General features: G+C 38.0%; 1 protein-coding gene across 1 annotated transcript; it reads right to left on the minus strand.

The window, feature by feature from the left end:
• Nucleotides 1-10938: 10938 nt before the first annotated feature.
• Nucleotides 10939-11687, minus strand: LOC149627444 (uncharacterized). The gene is made up of 2 exons (XM_089851399.1): nt 11264-11687; nt 10939-11183 (listed from the first exon to the last, which is right to left on the minus strand). Exons 1-2 carry the CDS (start codon nt 11555-11557, stop codon nt 10998-11000), a joined length of 480 nt encoding a protein of 159 aa, XP_089707525.1. The 5' UTR covers nt 11558-11687; the 3' UTR covers nt 10939-10997.
• Between the last annotated feature and the right edge of the window lie 3242 nt (nt 11688-14929).

A 14929-nucleotide genomic window follows, 5' to 3' on the forward strand; every position in this document is an offset into this window, starting at 1 on the left:
CATGCTTCATCACACATGTAATGTCAAGATACAAGTACATCTGAGATGAGCATGTCTAACCAGGAGTCCAGGACAGATCGAAATGCCGTGACCTTTCGCAGTGGTTGGGTAAGGTATCTTCTACTCAATGTTTCGATTGAGATTCTTCCTACCATAAAAGATTTAATTTAGAGGCGACATCTAGGTGATACAATCGATTCTTTAAAAAAATAAAGTGATTGAATTTTAAGTATTTTAAATATAGATTGAGATTATCTAAAGGAAGTTAGAACATTAGGTTTAATGTCAGTGTAATTAATAATATATTTAAAACATAATATAAATGATTTGAAGAAATATTTTTATAAAGGTAAAATAGACCTAATTATGTTCAGCGCATTTTCAAAGGTAATGTGAATTACATTAATTTAATTTTAAAGTTTAAAAGGTCATAACTTTATCTCAAGGAGATGGCAGATCAAGAGTTGAAGAATTCTCTCCTTACCAATCAATAATCACTGGTTTGAGTGAAGTGACGAACAAATCAAGGCATAGAGTTAATGGAGATACGAGACAATAACATTGCCCATAACCTACAGGGAATTTACCAAATAACGCTATAAATTTCCCATGTGTTACTAAATAACACTCTACATTAATGGTCATTTACCAAATGGCGCTGTGAATTACCGATAGTTTGCCTTTAGCAATATGTGGTCCGATTATAAATATATGGCAAATCCTTTAACAATGTACATTTTTGTACTTCAGAGAATTTAGTTTGAATAATTTTTACATTTCTCTCTGCCCTATACGACCAAAATGTTTGATGAAAATAGAATTTTAAAAATTATCTCTAGACTAACTTCCTTGAGACATTAAGATTAATCGTAACTCAAAAGTGGTTTATATTTGCCTCAATTGTTTCATAGACCTTTTTTAGTAATATCAAAAACGGATTAATGTAAGAAGAACGTTGAACATAGCAAATTCCCTAGCCGTCCACGACTACTTTGAATGTTTTGTTGGGAGTGGCTTATAATTTCTAAACTCGCGCTCGCCATCTATCGGCCTTCTTCTCTCATATTTTGGACTTTAAAGATGGATACTGTATAATTCAAGTAAAAGCAAGACAAAACACATACTTTAAGAAACATCAATTAAATAAAATTTTAACTTTAAAACTTAATTTCACTAAATAAGAGTTAAATCGCATCGATGTCCATTTTGCCTCTTTATCACTGGCGAAATTTCCGAAGGAATTATTAACCAGGAAAATAGAGATAAGAATGATATTTTTGACCACTTGAAGTCGCTATGTACAAACTTTGTGGGTGGAGCCAAAATATAAGCAGACGAAGTTTTTCAATGAAATATTCGATGATGGTATCAGAGGCCTAAAATATGATCCGATGTGTATATTACATTAATTCGTTTTTGCTAATATCTTATTTCAACTCTTTTTATTATTCAAAATTTACTTTTAATTTGATCTACAAAGCTTACGTCGCTAGCTTTACTAAAAGACGTACAGCCATAATTGTCTGTTTATAAAACTATAATACCGGCAATACAAGCTAACATTCAATTCCGGACGTTGTATCTGACGATTATAGGTGAAAAACTGCTTAAAGCCAAAGGCTGTTGATATTTATATTTTACGCCATCGAAAAGTTTAATAAGAATTCGCCGTTTTCGTTTAGCTCCAATAATGTATTTTACTATTTTTCGATTCATTTCGCTGCTAAATGTAGCGACAAATGAACGTTAATGGCTTTGCGTTGGAACGCTGTAAAATGGAAATACCACACCGCGGCCTTTAATATCCGAGCTGAGGTTTATCGTAAGAAAGGCAATTCGAAGAAAAACAAACCAAGAGCTAACGCTGTCATTTTGCCTGTTCGCAAATTAGAAAAATGTTTGTAGGTTTGGTGGCCTTTAAACAAAAGATTTCGCTCACAGTATTTCCAAAATTATGTGTTTGGACACATTGCCACGTCGTAGAATTTTTAGTTAAACTTTCATATTCCGAATCAAAAAGTCATAAGTAAGGTTCACATACAAAATTGGCATAAAATAATACCGAAATTGAACTAAGTAGTTTTTAACGCATTCAAATATACGTACTGAGATATAAAATTATATTATCAACAAACATTTGCTAGTATCTTAAATCCTAAAAGAAATCACATGGGAAGATAAGTCATATATTTTTAGAAAATCGTGCGAATAAGTGTCGCTATTTCTAAAACTTTAAGGAACACTGTGGCAAGTCCACAGAGCGTCCCTGAATTACGACTTTCCTCATATACTAGTAGCAAAGGTTCGCCACTATGAAAAAGGGTAAAATAATAAGTACTGTACATTTTACCCCTTTGTCTTTGGCCCTGATATTCCAAGATGGTCGCAAACTAAAAATAAAACCTCACCTCATTTGTCAAACTCGCCAAAACGTATGGACGTTAACTAGCTTAACACCATTTTATTATTAAAATACGATTTAACATAAGAACATCTGTAGGACTAAATGTCCGTAAAATAGATTGAAACATTGAAACAAAATGGACGTTATTCTATCAGGCAAGTTTTACATATCTGGCCTTCGTTTTCCAAGAGAGCTGTGGAATATCTTTTATGGAGGGCAGTTACTATCCCAGTATCCTAGAGAAATTGTTTTTGTCTGGGTGTTGATAAATCAATCAGTCAGTCAGAACGTTTGCTTCTAGTAGATAAGAGATTCAGCCTTTTTGTCTACTCTTCTGGTCGCCATTTAAAATCATATTATAATTAGCACATATTAAACTATTTTTTAAATAGCACATATTAAATTAAATTTTAAATAGAACATATTAATTTATATTTTAAATAGCACATATTAATTATAGCACATACTAATTTATATTTGAAAAAGCACATATTAATTTATATTTGAAAAAGCACATATTAATTTATATTTGAAAAAGCACATATTAATTTATATTTTAAATTTCATATAGTAATTTGTACTTTAAATAGCATATATGAATTTATATTTTAAATAGCATATATGAATTTATATTTTAAATAGCATATATGAATTTATATTTTAAATAGTGTATATTAATTTACATTTAAAATTGCTTATTGTAATTTGTATTCTAAATATTCAAACCGAAATTTCGAAATATAATATAATAAAAGAGGTCAAATCTTTTGTAACAATTTCCAAAATTGGTGCTTTGAAAATATCTTCGCAAGTGGGTGCCTTTTTCTTAAAGAGGTTTGCGGCGGGAGTTGATTACCACTCAGAAATTCAGTAAAACCTTCAACAGTGCATTTATCTTAGAGCGTAATATTTTGGAGCATATACGCATAAACTTTCAAGGGGCGAAGAAAGACAAATGTTCGTTAGGTGTCTTTATTGTCGGTTTTGCACGTGTTCAAATGAGGCAAATTTTGGAAATAATGTGTAGTATGTCGTTTCTGTTGACTCCATGGCTATGTAGCATTGGGAATTTACGAAAATGAGGAGGTTCATACGGGAATTCGAATGTCATCTAGATTACAAACCCGTATCTCATCTAATAGAAAATAAAAGTACTGTGCGATTATTCGATGAGAATTTCAATGGCATACTTAGTTCAATGACAGCGTTGTATTGCAATTGACCTGAACCCAGTTAAATTTTGAATAATCCTTAATTCGTTCAAACTATCGTGACGAAATAAAATTCAATGGAAGATGGTGCATATTAAATTTTGAACATTTTCATCAAAGTAGAACTGTAAGATTACAAATGTTGATTAAACTTAGTTTCGATGTGAAGTTAAGTGTTGGTGAGCGTAATTGGACTGCCATATCTATGCCTAAAACTGCTAAGTCGAAAACGAGTTCTTGTACATGGCGCAATTACATAATGACCAGAGAGTGTTAGACAGAGCCAACGCACCACGTTATGGCTCCTTCGGGGGTGATCATCATTACAAGAATGACTTGGAATCCAGGCCGCAACATCCCAGGCCAGTTGTCTCTTTTAAAAGCCGTGGCTAACCTTTATCTATAGCGCCACGAATAACGTTCCCGCAGCGCCCGCTTCTCCGCCACGCCCCCATGCGGTTATCCTGAAAAAGAATATTCTAGCGCTAATTGTTATTCTTGCCTCGGACCAATCCCCTAAGAAATGTTACGAGATAACTTATTAAAGACTTTCAATTTCTGTAAATCTCTTCGTGCTCTTTTACTAGTTTCTTCTAATACCAACTTTTAATTAGTCTGTCACATTTAAGACCTTATCTCTGATATAATGCTATTGTGCTTGCTTTCATCCCAAAACGAATTTCATCGTAAAAGATAATATACAATGGATTGCAATTTCACTAAAGGGAGAGTGAAAGGAAATTCAAATGAAATAAGATCAATTTGTATCCGGGCAAAACCTTTGAATGACTTTAACAATTGAAACAAATTGGTAAATCAAAATAAACCTCTCCGAGTCGATAAAAAATTAAGAGGTTTTTCATGAATAATTAAATAAATATAATTGATTTCGATTATTTTAATTGTCAGTAATTTTCTTGAATTCTAGTTGAGTCGTTTTAAGAAACGTTATTCCTTAAATCATTTTAAACATAGTTATTGTTGACGTTTCAATTCTAGCGTATGCCTCTATAAGAACTTTTGTAAATTTAGGGTATATAATGCGATTCATTCACAATAAATAACAAGAAAACCTGCAATTGAGTGAACCTTTGGTAGAAGCCCTGCCATTGGGAGGCTACGCGTTTATCGTCGCGTACATCTTAACCCTATTATGATGATGGAGTAGAAGCCAATATTGCTTTTTTTGAACTGCGAACGCGGTCCGGATATTGCATATGTGGTTACTCCGATTTGCGAACTGCGAACGCAGTTACAGACACACACATGCGTCCATTGTAATACCTCTCCACCTCCGTTAAATCTCGTAACGCCATGTCTTCTGGTTGTTCAAAGTCCCGTGCCACACACCATGCTGAAAAGTGCGAGGCCGAGGTTTGATAAAAATTTAGCGCGATGTGATAATCATGGCGCTAGATATAAAGTGTGTTACGTAAATTTGGTTAACCAAAAGGCACGGCGTCAGTTGATAATTCGGGGGTGAAAATTTAAAATTGTTTTGGAAATCTCAAAAAAAATTTTATATGATTTGGAGGTGATGTTTCAATGAGCATATTTTCTTAAAATTAGTACAATAAGCCATAAAAATTCACTTGATTTTAACATTTTTGGGTTTGCTAATTATCAGGAAAACAACAGAAAACAGAAAAATACCAATTCTTTTTCAATTATGCTTTGAAACACAAAATATTTGGTTAAAATTTTCGTTACCTTGATCACTTGGTAGACGTACAGGCATGGCCTTCACTCATGTCGATGTAGTATCGCAATGTCTCATTAGTAGATCTTTCCGTGTAACGTCATGCAATTTGTATCTCGATTAAATGTCTACTTTCATTTAATGAATGAATGAATCTTTATTTGCTTTCTAAGTAGATCCCTTTTGAAACAGGGAGGAGCCACTACTGGCTCGCAAGCAATTGGAACATACCTTTTAAATCTTTTTCAGCATTAGTAAGATAAAATTTACAAGATTAAATACAAACTAAATACAATATGAATATAGTACAATGATAATGATACAATAATTGTTTTTTTTTTCCTTCTTTCTTCCAACGGAGTGAGAGGAGGCGCAGCACACTAGCAAAACGGGGAGAACTGTTATTGTTTGTTAGTTAATGTGTTTTAAAGGCGTTGGCCCCATTGTAATTGAAATGTCTGAGGAGAATATGTGGGCTTCAATGTACCCTAGACGTATCACGAGGGTTGAAGCCCGAGTAGAACAGGCTACGCGAACCGAGGCAAAATCAGGGCATACCATGACTATATGTTCGACGTCTTCAACCGTATTGGGACATCCAGGGCAAGAAGGGTCCCCTCCAAATATTGTTGAGATTCGACCAGCTGTAGGTAGGTACCCTGTCCGAGCTTGGAAAAGCAAGTGAATGCTTTTCTCATTGGAGTAAAATGATTCTAAGCGTGGCGAAGATTTATGTTCACGGTACAATGTGAGACTAGGATGCTTGTTTAATTCAGCACGCCAAAGGCTACACGGGACTGACGGCTCCCAAATGTGCGATCTAGTTGTGACATTCTCGACATCCAATGTGTTCTTAAGCCCGAGAAACGAACATAACCATAGATTTTCTTAATAACACGAGAGGAGTCCGTGAACCGTAGTCGGCCCAAGTATCTCAATCTACTTTCAGCCTCACAGCGCGAAAGAAGACCAAAAAAGCTCGCCGTCCATAGCTGCCTTGGCGGTCAACAATCACCGAAAAAAATCCCCTTCGCGATGTTCACCGTTGTTTCTTAATCTTATTCACCCGAGAAATTTCTTAACAATTATGACTAAAATATTATTTTTCTGTTTACACAGTTTGTCCTTTTTTCCCTCCTTTCATTTTACTTTTTAATCTTTAGTTATTACGAAACTAAGGATCGCACTGCCAAAACTAACCTCAGTAATAAAGGTCGTAGCAGGCACGTATGGTTAAGACTCAAATCAGTTTCATATATTGCGTGTGCACTCGTAAGGTGCCCTCGATAGCCACGAGACTCAGCAGCCTTTGTTGATGGAGTGTGAGGCCCAAAAAAGACCGTTGGCAGTATTGTCATGGCAAAATTTACCCCGTGCCGAAACAACGAAAGCCTCAATACGCGCAACCTGCAGGTGGTTTGGGGAAAGGAATTGTAGGTGATGACGCACCGCCGGCTGCGAATAATAACGTTGCTTCTGACGGTAATGCCACTCTAGAGGGCGTTGCGTCTCCCAAGGAACAGTAACGTCTACCAGAACTTGTTCGTTATTGCAGAGGAAAATTACATCAGGCTTTCTCATGTTACCGTCTGTGCAGACCAGGCACGGTTACTTGTGGACCGTAAAGATCTTTTTTCGACCCGGGTAACAGAGGTAATTTAAGAGTTTATCGTGACGGGCGATTCTCGAAGTGTGTGAACGGGGACATTGTTGCGAAATATGAGAGAGACTTACAATCCGACCACATCCATTTCGGCATGACCAATCAACGCGATTTGACGGTGTACGGCGACACGGTAAGAGGTTTAATTTTGTCTTGATTAAGTTTTGATAAATAAATTCTTTTGAAACGACATCAGTACGATGCATTCAAGCGCACGAAAGTCGTTGATTACCGGTATTCAAACCAGCCCCATATATGGTAGCCTCTCATGAGATTCGCCAAAAGTGTTACACAGCCAATTTTTCTGGCTCCAATGGTGACATGATAGTAGTTAGGTGGCGGAGAGCCTTGGCGTAAGATGACAGCTGGCAGTACACCTTAACCGCCGCGGCAACATTATTCTGTAGGTTCAATAACTGGTTATACCAATGTAGCGGGATCAAGTACTGTGCCGACATAAGACCGAGGCCACCATCTTTACCCGAAGCAAAGAAAAATGCCACGGGTGAGTAGTGGGGTAAGCCCAAGGTGCGCCTAACGAATGACTTTGTCATACGATCAAACGCAGTTAAGGAGCCGACGGTGAAGCGGCTCGTGACTAGGGTTCGAAAATTACCGTAATTTTGGAAAATGGTAAATTACGCCGTAATTTACCGCGTAAATTACCGTTCATGGTAATTTACGAAAATTAAAAAATTAAATTATATTGATTGTTTTTAAGCTAAATAATGAAAATATCACTTGAACACAGCTATTCTTTTTATAGCATAGTGTTTTACAATATTTAAACACCGAGTTTTGATGTTTGCAGCTCAAAATACTTTTGAACAGCAACATCCACTTTCTTCTTCTTACCAATTTTGCGAATTTTTGCTATTTCACGTTTTTAAAACAAAATTCTAGAGAAGGGCCGATAACAGTTTAGTCAAATTTCGGTGCCGATATATCGGTTTAGTCAAATTTCGGTGCCGATATTGGTATCGGTATGGGCCCCTCTCTAGAAAATTCTAACAACTACAGCTTTCCAGCTAAAGCAAACGAACTCGACAACAAGAATAGACGAGAAAATCAAATTTCATTTCCTTAATCAAATTTTTCCCACGCTTGCCGTTCAACCTTTTATGACTTACTCATATATCATGGGAAGAAATAAGTGTGCATGCACGGGTAGAGCAAAATATGGAGCTTTAGGACCATTTTCCAAATGTTAGAAATGAAAATTCGGTGGTAAATTACCACCGTAATTACCAGGGTAATTACCGTTTTCGTAATTTACCCGAGAAAATCGTAAATTACAGTTACCCTGGTAAATTACCGTGTAAATTACCATGGTAATTTACCGATTTAGAACCCTACTCGTGACTCACTTGACTACGGAGGTCATCAGTTGCTTTTTTTCCCGCTCCGTAATTTTCGTCTTAATTTGAGTTTTTTCGCGATCGCAACTTGGGTTGTTTTTATTGTTCTACATGCAAAACTAAGTTTCGCGAAGTGTGTTTGAGTGTTTTTAGTCTTCTAGGTCAAGTGGTCCTCTTTTCGTGAACGTTTTTGTCAACTCGCTCACCAGAACACCACTTTGTCCAATTCACCATCAAGCACCAACTCTATGCTTCGATACGCTGGTTTCGGTCTTTTCCCGTTTGCTATATGTCCAGGGACAGGCTGGGGCTGGTTAGCCATATAGCCTGGGGTGCATGAAGTGCAAGAGTTTGTTTGTAGAACGCGCACTGACGACATCCTCAGGTAGATTATTCCACGGAATGATCACTCGGTGAAAGAATATTTGACCGCATCACTTCTGGAATGCGGGAGATGGAGTTTCCGGCTATTGCTACGCGTTGTTATCGTTGATGCAGTGTATGAAAAGTAACTTTGTCATGGAGGGTGCAGAATTTTAAATAGGAGAACCAGGTGTAGGTTGAGACTACGATCTTTTAGGGACAACCAGTTTAGAGCCTGCAATCGATCCTGCCTATTGAAATGTTGCAAAGCAAACGGAAGATTCGAAGGCCGAGCCCTTGTACATTTTCCAAGAGGTTGATGTCTCGCAGACGGTAAGGACTCCATAGGCGAAGGGTCTGACCAAAGCATTGTATAACACAGTCAACGTCTTCAACGACTGACCAGGAAGGTTTTGTTTAATAACAGCCAAAAGACTGTTGGCACGATCAACAGCACGGGTGACGTGACCATGCGGATCTAAGGTAAAGGCCGGGCTTTTGTTCATATTTCAAAAATCGGGCCGGGCCGAACTTGATTCTCATTTAATCCAAAATTCAATTGAATGAAAATTAAAATGAGTATAAGCTTCTAAGAACAAATGTGACGAACAATTATCGTAAGAAATGAATAATATACGTCGCTAAAGAAAATATGAATTCAATTCATTGATATTATGTAAAATAAGAATTACAACTGCACTATGTGTAACGGGCCGGTCCGGGCCTGTTCAATTCATGCAATGTGTCGGGCCGGGCTTGGTTAATGCACGTAACGGGGCGGGCCGGACCGGGCCGAAAAACCAACTATGTACTCGGACAAGGGCCGGGTTTCGGGCTTATTCAAAATGCTAAAACCGGGCCGGGCTTGGGTCGGGCCTGAAAAACTCGGCCCGTGCAGGTCTCTGAAGCAAGGAAAAAGATGTGGCACCAAACTAAGAAAATTGAGAATTTCAAAAACCTAAGTACAACCTTGCGAAAGAAAAACCTTATGCAAGAAGAAAATGTGCAGTACATAGAGGAGACATTTTCACAAACAGCAAAGGAGCTTTTAAAACAGCTGAGAGAAATGGGCCTAAAAAACTCTAAAAAGTCCACCTACAGCGCCACTCTTCGGTTGTTGCCACTACTCTTCTGTAGTACAGCCCTAAAGCCTATCGATACCTGCGAAAACATTTATGCTTGCCTAATCCCAGAATAATTAGAAAATGGGCTGCGAAGGTTGATGGAGATCCTGGGTTTACAAAGCAAAGCTTTCAGTTTCTCAAATCACAAGTTGTAAAATCAAAGCATCCTCTCCTTGTCAAATTGATGTTGAGTGAAAAGTCTATTAGAAAAGAGGTAAGATGGAATGGTAAATTCTTTGATGGTTATGTTGATTTGGTAACAAAAAAGGAAGCAAACGGAGACAATAATAGCATTGCCACATCCACTTTGGTCTTCATGGTGGTCGGAATGAACAGTAGCTGGAAGCTTCCAATAGGATACTTTTTTGTGCATGGGACTGTAATGGGATTTTGGCCGAGGGGTTGCTCAAGAGTGGGAGAGCTAAGAATACTCTAAAATTAGCGACTGAAAAACAATTCTAAAGTCAATTCCTAATCAGCGCCCCCAATCGTCTCTCATCATTGTTCCCAATGGAACCTGCGAAACCGTGATCGGCCAGCAGCCGCGACAAACGCCCTTTGAGCAGGTGACGAGAGCCGCGCGCTACACCGTCAGCGGCGAGCCCAGCCAGGAGGTGGTCGCTGACAGGGAAGGACTAAGGCAGCAGAAGGCTCGAGAGGCCGGGGGAGTGCCCTCCTAGCACAGCAGTGCCATACGATCCAAACAATGTATCCGTGGCCCCCAGAGGGTTGCCAAGAGCTGGGGATGAGCCATAGCAACACCTGGACGGGGGCGAGGCGGCCGAGCCCGGGTTCTTACGTAATTTTTACACTGAAAATCCCTGACTTTTCCAGGTAGTGCTTCTAACTTCTATCTGTTTTGCACGTAACCGCTATACAAACCTCAAAACAGATGAAAGCCGGTTACATAAACTGATTAATTTGTTTATCTACAACCGCCTATAAACCGAAATTCTATTATCCGTGCTCGTTATCTGTGGTTAATTTGATATAATTATCAAAACTGGTTTAGTATAGCTAAACAGGTGATAAAGCAGTTACACACAGAGTCCATGCGTACTGTAAAATATATGAATGACTTTGGTAGTAGATACAAGTCATATTTATTTATCAGATTTCATTTCAATTGAATGTTTCATTAACAAATAGGAACAATAGTACATAAATTGACGTATTCAGCGATTCCACCAATTTTTAAGACAAAGTAGAGCCGTAATGGTTTCAGGACATAAAGACCCCCGTTTGGGAGTCACAACGTCAGTTCCAAGTGAAAAAAGTCGTTCAGAGGGTACTGAAGATCCAGGAATTCCAAGGTAATCGCGGGCCATGATCGAGACTTTCTTATAATCGGTCTCGTGCATCTGCATTAAATAATGTCAAGTTATTTTGGACTACAACTAAAGGATTAATCGTCCACGTGTATTGTAGGTTAATGTATTACCTTCCACCATTGCAAAATATCGCTATGCGGTGGCGCTACTTCAGCTTTCAAATAAATAAGTAATTCAGAGGCTTTTGTTGTTCGTTTGGCTCTTTTGGGATATAATGCTGACACGTTGACCCCGGTATAATTGTCTTGCGTACATGACTCATTATGTACATCATTTATTTGGTGCAAGGTTGATACGTCATCGTAGTGCGAAGCGAAAACTGATACAATGACACTTTTAACCTTTTTGCAAAAGGTTACGTCATAATGGTCTTTAAGCCATTCAAGCTTCAGTGTTGGATTCATTGCTAACAATAAGATATCGTTAATTTAGCTCAATCCTTTGAAAACTTGATGAATCGCACATGTAATATAATATTGCAATGTTTTCATAATGATACAGATCATAACATACCCATAGCAATCCACAAAGCAGAAGTATCGGAATGTTTGAAATACGTCTTTAGTTTACAAAGGGCATTCTTACTAGCGTCTTTCATGGTTCCAGCTGACGTCTTTTCGGTTTCGTCCAATTTGTCCAGGATTAACTTGTACATTGGCATGATTATAGCTGCTGTAGGATACTTCGATTCGGAGATGCGATTTGTGGCAAAATCAAAGTCCTTGATGATGATATAAAATTCAATTACAAGAAAAATCTTAACCAAGCCAAGTAATAATAATAAACAAGAAAACAATAATATTTTGCTTGTCTCGAGAACCGTCTGCAAAATACTAATGAGGCGAATTCTCTCGAAATTTTATAAGCGAATGTGGAAAAGGTTACTAGAGCAGACATTACTCTTAAAATATCAATCAAAGACTCTATTAGATGCCATTCTTCTGTATTCAACTGTAGGTTAAGTAAATCTCTGTCCGAACTTGTAATTGCGTCCAAAGCCTGCAAACGTGAAGAAATATGAGAAACCTTGAAGAATAATATGGAACCGTGCGTATGTACAGCTCTTTGCGTAATTGCTCTCTTTAGCATTGTATAAGTAGATCCCCATCTTGTCTTGACATCCAAGAGCAATTTGTTATCAGGAAGATCATAAATCACATTCAGCTCTGAAAATCTCTCTGATTTTGTGCGTGATATTCTAATTGTGCTTACAAGACGTCTTACCTGTTAAACGCGCAACCATTAAATACTTTAAGTATATTTGGGTACAAACTCATTTACTTTAGTCACTGCTGAACCAATAGTTATTGTCGTCGTTTCAGCAGATTCGTTTGGTTGCGTTAAATTTGAATCGTATTCATTCTCATGAGTGGCAACCGACCTCAAAGATTTTAATAAATCCTGCACGACAATGTTCAAAACATGAGCGAAACATCGAATTCGATTTTCAGATGAAAATCGAAAACCCAACTCGGCGGAACGCGTTTGTAATTCTTCGGTAAATGTATCGTTATTTCCCGCGTTATCCATTGTCACGGCTAGCACCTAAGCAGGGGTTTAGTCAACACTTCTTAAATATTCTTAAAAGGTTTTAAAACAATTACTTTAGTTATTTGGCGGTCGCTCAGAAGCTTTAAGAATTTATCGCAAATATTTTTTCCTGTATGACGCCCAGGAAAAAACATAAACCCCAACAAGATGTCGTGTCCATTCCATGATTCGTCGACCCAGTGACACGTTACAGCAATGAAGGGTAACATATTTGCTGATGTCCAACAATCATGTGTGAAGGACAATTGCCTCTCAGAGTTCTATTCAACTAAAAAGTAAACATTCCAAGTCCAATCATTTGACTAAGTTTACAACTGATATGACTTTACTAACCTTAACTAAATTGGTTATTACTTCTAATTCGGTATGGTATTCCTTTATAATATCAGTTTTAATTGTAGTATCTGATATTTGTAAATGGGTAAGAAACATGACAGGATTCAGGGAGCATAACATATCTCGGAAACTTTTATCTTCAACAATTTGAAATGCTTGGTCTGATAAAACGACAAATCTAACCAGTTGCAACCTTGCGTTTACTAATTCAGACTTGGAATGATCAAAGTTAAAAAACTTAAGCACTTGGTTAAAAATAAAAGTACATTTCCCATTGGTTTAATGGTAGCTAGTTGGAACATCACGATCAATGTTGGCAAACCTGCTAGGTTATTTTGAATAGATGATTTTGTTTGGTTAGTAATGGATTCTCTCGTCGTCAAGCAACCAGTTGAATAATATACCTTGATACCAACTTACAACACTAAACCTAACAGGGGAATGTATGTATTGCTATTTAATAAGCGTTTTTACTTGATTCTTGCCTAGTGGTACGTCAGGATGTTTCCCTGCCTTTGCAAACATAGGTTGCACCTTGTCCGGGTGTTTAGTAACTAGGTGATGGCGCAAATTTCCCGTACTACGGTTTGTCTTTGAGTCTTGGCAATATCTACCACTACCAATGTTATGTAATATTACAGTGAAAAATATAATTCCACGACCGCTAACAAATTTAGTTTAAATTTAAGTTCAATTTCACTTACCCAGAGCAATGAACGCATTTAGCATATACTTTAAATGTACCATCAGATTGGATAACATTGTCCTTGGTAAAGTGGTTCCAAACCTCACTTCTTTTTCCCCGCTCCGCGTTGCTACTCCGCGTTTCCGAACAAGTAGCCATTTAAAGCCCGATTGATTGTTTTTCAAATCAAAACTGAACGTAGCGATGATAATTTACGATATGATCACATTGTCTCAAACGGATAACTAACCAAAGGGTTTTGTGTATCAAATGACGTAAACTCAATGATAAAAATGTCTATAAACAGTTATCGCGGATTGTAAGACTAGATAAAAAAACGGATAAAACACATGTAACATTAACGAGTATAAATAGGATCACAGCAGGTAGCTGTCAACTGCAGTTGGTTGAAAAAATCCATTAATCTTTTATTAAAACGGTTTGAACTTCAACCAGTTTATCAGTTGGCGTAACCGAACATAGACGACGGTTGGAAGCACTATTTCCAGGTTATCCCTGACTTATCCCTGATTTTTTCCCCTACTTTCCATATCCCTGACATATCCAGGTTTTCCAGGTTATCAAGGGTTAGGGCTCTGCTCCAACGGGACGACGACCCCGAGGGAGCGGGCGGGGGAGCCCTCCACCAAGAGATCGAGATGGTAAACGTCAAAAGCGTCGTTTAGATAAACGCGCAAAATATAGACTCCATCAAATTCTTTTTCGTCGCGATAAAAATCGTCAAGCGTCCGAAATATTTGACGCACAACCGGAATTTACCGCTACACCAACTGAAGCAGATATTCGGGGGCTTATTTTCCTCGCTCTCAGTACCCGATTCGTCGACGTTCGGCAGGAAAATTTTAAAAAATCCTACCTACTACCCTATCACTGTCGCTGCATTAACATCATGCTTCCATAGCCGTAAGGACAGTGCCCCTGGTCCTGACGGCCTTCTGCTGTCGGACTTACGTCGTTTCGACTCAGAGTTGCTGTGTCTCACCTATAACGTTGCACTATTTTTGGGAGTTCCTCCGACGGTCTTCAGGGATTCGCGAACAAGCCTTATCTCGAAGAAAGGCAATCTCTCTCTGGCTACCAATTGGCGACCAATAACCATCTCAAGTGAAGTACAGATTTTTCCATCTTATTATGTCAAAACGTCCTATGGCTACTCTACCATTGCATCTTGCGCAACCGGGGT

The sequence above is a fragment of the Phalangium opilio genome, unplaced genomic scaffold (genome assembly GCF_054372755.1).
Source record: "Phalangium opilio isolate 3A_F unplaced genomic scaffold, DU_Popi_V2 ptg000105l_1, whole genome shotgun sequence".
Taxonomy (NCBI): domain Eukaryota; kingdom Metazoa; phylum Arthropoda; class Arachnida; order Opiliones; family Phalangiidae; genus Phalangium; species Phalangium opilio.